This window comes from Alligator sinensis, unplaced genomic scaffold, assembly GCF_000455745.1.
Source record: "Alligator sinensis unplaced genomic scaffold, ASM45574v1 scaffold463_1, whole genome shotgun sequence".
In the NCBI taxonomy this organism is placed as follows: Eukaryota; Metazoa; Chordata; order Crocodylia; family Alligatoridae; genus Alligator; species Alligator sinensis.
The window spans coordinates 72,285-75,837 of NW_005842584.1; the positions used below are offsets into that span (position 1 = coordinate 72,285).

Here is a 3,553-nt window from a genome sequence, read left to right on the forward strand (position 1 = left end):
AAAGAGCACACTGTATCCTCTGGGAAACTGAAACACAGATGGGGCGGGGGGGTGTTATCACGTGGAAAACCAGCACAAAAGCTGGAAGAGAGTCACTGTCAGGTCTACACTCAGTCCAGCAGACCACTGTTTCTCAGCCTTTTTGGCCTAGCAACTTCTTACTCGAGCCTCAGCCTTTTGTTTTGCAAATGTTTACATTTGCTATAAAATTCAAGGTGCGCCCATAAGCCCCTGGGACAAGCATGCACCACACATTCGCTCCACAGCCACTGACCCTGGCCTTGACTCTGTAGTAAATGTTCCCTGTAGAAAGGAGAGACGCTGGACTACATCTCCTGAGCTGGCTGCCTCAAGTTGGGGCTATGACAGGGCTTGGCCACTAGGGGGCAGGAAAGGTGGGCTGCACTGGTGCAAGACTGGTGACAATAGAGATGGGGGGGCAGGGCATGGAAGGCAGGGAGCAGAAAGCAGAGCAGCAGATCAGGCAGGGAGCAGGAGTGGCAGATGCAGGGGCATGCACAAGGCAGGGAGCAGAAAGCAGAGCAGCCGATCGGGGCGGGGAAGGGAATCAAAGTGGAACTTGTAGAGGGTGCAGGGCTTAATTTATGCTATGAATTACTCTCTGAAAGGGCAGCGCACCGCGGTCAGCTTCCCTGACAATATGGTCTTCCATTTCCTCTTGCAATCCTCCCCACCACACCTGGCCCAGGGTGACCACCTCTGGCTGAGAAGGGCTGCCCCAAGCCACCCGCTTAACAGAAGAGAACAAGCTTGCCTACGAGGGCCGTACTTGGCCAAAGTGATGAGGCCCACGTTGTTCTCGGGGTTGCTGCGGGTTTTCGAGTGGCACACAATGTTGACGGCGTCTTGCTGGGCCTGCAGGCGTGTGGGGAGGAAGTCCCCATTTCTCATGTACTCGCTGTTGTCGACACTGAAATACAGAAGCAGAGGGGGGTCAGGATGGACACGAAGGGGCCGGGGAGTCTGGTTCATGAACTCTGGTGGGCCAGACCAGGGGCAGGCCAGCTGGGGACACATGGCTTCTCAGTTACGGCACAGAGAGGGAAACATGTCTGTAACTGGAACACCAAAGGAGCTTATGGATGTAGGGGACACCACAAGAGTTCACATTCACACCAGTCTTCGAAGTCACAGCTAGGAGCCAACATGCTACAAGTGGTGCTTTGAGCAATGCATCTGGGGCTAAAGGACCTTTCCTTTGGGCCTACATAACAAACTCTGTGAGGCCAAACTCCAGTCCTCAAGCCCTGCACCTGTGCCCAGCCCTGTAATAGTGAGGGGAGAAGGCACCTGACACATGGAACAGTTTCTCTTCATCCATTAGCTCTGGCCAAGACTGCCGACCTAGGCTAAGTCCCTCTGCACAGACACCACATCTACAGCTGCTACCTTTAGGTTCAGAAGCTGCTGAGAGCTTTTGGCTGTCCTAGCTATGCCGTGCCCTTCTCCCCTGTGCTCTGGACTGTGCCTTTGCTTTGCAGACCAACAGACGGAGGCACAGAGAAACAACTTCAGTCTCCAGCTCCGTGACTGCAGAGGACACACGTCTCCTACGGTTCAGCCCTGCACCACACACTAGAGGGTGGCTCAGGGTCCCAGAGGTGGGCACCACTTGGTGCCCTTCTGGGAGCTGGTAACATCTAGTGACTGGAGTGGGAGAAAGGCAGCAGGACTCCAAGTTCTCCTAACTCACCAGGGAACCAGGCCTGTCATGGCACGGCTGTGTCCCAATTCCCATCCCCTGGTAACTGGGGGCCATTCTTACTCACTCCTGCCCCCAGACAAGGGTGTGGCACCAGTGCCAAGGTTTTCCTTAAGGCAGTGGTCTCCAACCTTTTCATGATGAAGATCACTTTTTGCAAGTAAAGGGCACCCCAGGATCTACTGAGCCCCACCACCCCCCTGCCCTGCCCTGCACTGCCCCCTGCCCCATGCGCCCCTGGACTGCAGTGTCCCAGACCCGACCGGGGCCCGATCTCACTTCTGTGCCGTAGCTGCACTAAGCTGCGCCGAGCTGCACCTGCTCGGTGGCCAGACGAACATGGTGTCAGGTCCTAGCTCAGCTTGGAAGTCTCTGTAGTCTAGAGGCACAGGGTGGGGGGTGGCACCTGCCACTCGGCACAGTCTGGCAGAGACCCTGGGTGCCTGTGCCCCCCCACCTCTGCTCCAGGAGAAGGCTGCTGCAGGCTCCCTGTTGCACCCCGAGCACACGTGGTGGAGGAGGTATGGGACCCCACGGTCTCTGCTGGGTTGCTTCCAGAGGTGGGAGCGCCGCCCCCCACCCCACACGCACACACACAACCAGATCTTCCCAGACCTGGCTGGGCTGGACCCACCCTCATGTGAGTCCCCACTGCTGAGCCGAGCTGTGCCCACATCTGGCCAGATTGCAACGGGGTTCAAGGCGCAGCAGCTGCAGCCTCTGTTGCTTCCATCTCCACAGAGATGAGGGGGAGCCCCACCCCCGGCGCCTCTAGAGGAACACCCCTGGCTCCAATCCTCCCATCACCCAGCTGGGCTGAGGCCCTACTTACCTTTCCCTGCTCCTGGCTAGGCCACACAGTCAGTCACTCACTGCGGAGGCCTTGATCTGTCCCCTGCCCCTTCCCTCCCCCCACAGATTGACCTGCTGGGGGGGGGGGGGGGGGAAATGCATGTGCATGCACCCAGCTCTCCCCCAGCCCAGGATCAACCAAAAGAGGCTCTGGGATCTACCTGCCTGCCGATCAGGATCAACGCACTGGTGACCACTGCCTTAAGGAGTCAATCATCAGCTCCATGACTCAGCTTGTGTTCCAGCGTAGGCTTCATATCCCACACCCCCATTCTCCTTTAGTTAATGTTCGGCTTCACCACACAGAGGTAGGGTTGGCACCTGTACTATACCCTTGACAGCCCAAGTCTGATGCACTCTCTGGTTGCACCTCCAGGCCTGCTAGTACTAAAGACGGGGTATGAGGGCCCGATTCATATCAGCAGCGGCCAAATCCTAGCCCTACACCCCATTCACCAACCCATTTCTCTTCGCCTGCAGTGGGACAACTTTCACATACCCCATTGGATCCACTGAGGAAGAAGGGCTTGCATTCAAAAGCCTGTCTGACTCTATCCCAACTACATAGCTGGTCCAAGAAAAGCAATCACCCTCAGAAATCTTTGCCTCTCCCATCATTTCTGGACCATCCTGGCTACAACAGCCCTCTTATACTGCCATTTAATTCATTCTGAGATTTCAGGAAAGGTTCAAGGCATTGCCAGACAACCCTACTGCTTCTGGTTTCCCTTTTCACCAGAGGGGAAGCTTGGGATAGAGAGCTCCCGGCACCTGGCTGGCAGATCCAACAACTTCAGCCATAGCCGTAGTGCAGAAGTGTTCAACCTCCAGCTGGTGGCCTAGAGGAGTGGTGCGGCACCTGTCTGTGGAGAAGATAGGTCCTGGGGGTCCTGTGCCACCCCTTTTTGCTTCCCTCCTGCCAGGATTGGGTCCTGGGGGCCTGGCAGCATTACTGTCTGTTCCTGTGAGCTGGGATTG

At 56.7% G+C, this 3,553-nt stretch overlaps 1 protein-coding gene across 2 annotated transcripts in view; it reads right to left on the minus strand.

The window, feature by feature from the left end:
* PSMD4 (proteasome 26S subunit, non-ATPase 4) overlaps positions 1-1,053 on the minus strand; it is an 8,944-nt gene extending 7,891 nt beyond the window's left edge. The window contains exon 1 of one of the 2 annotated variants that reach the window (XM_014524239.2): positions 791-1,053. In XM_014524239.2, the coding sequence (XP_014379725.2) occupies positions 791-1,038 (248 nt within the window). In that variant the 5' untranslated portion in view covers positions 1,039-1,053. Of the gene's footprint in view, positions 1-775 lie in introns of both variants that reach the window. The other variant, XM_014524238.2, reaches the window with a different exon arrangement.
* Positions 1,054-3,553: the final 2,500 nt, after the last annotated feature.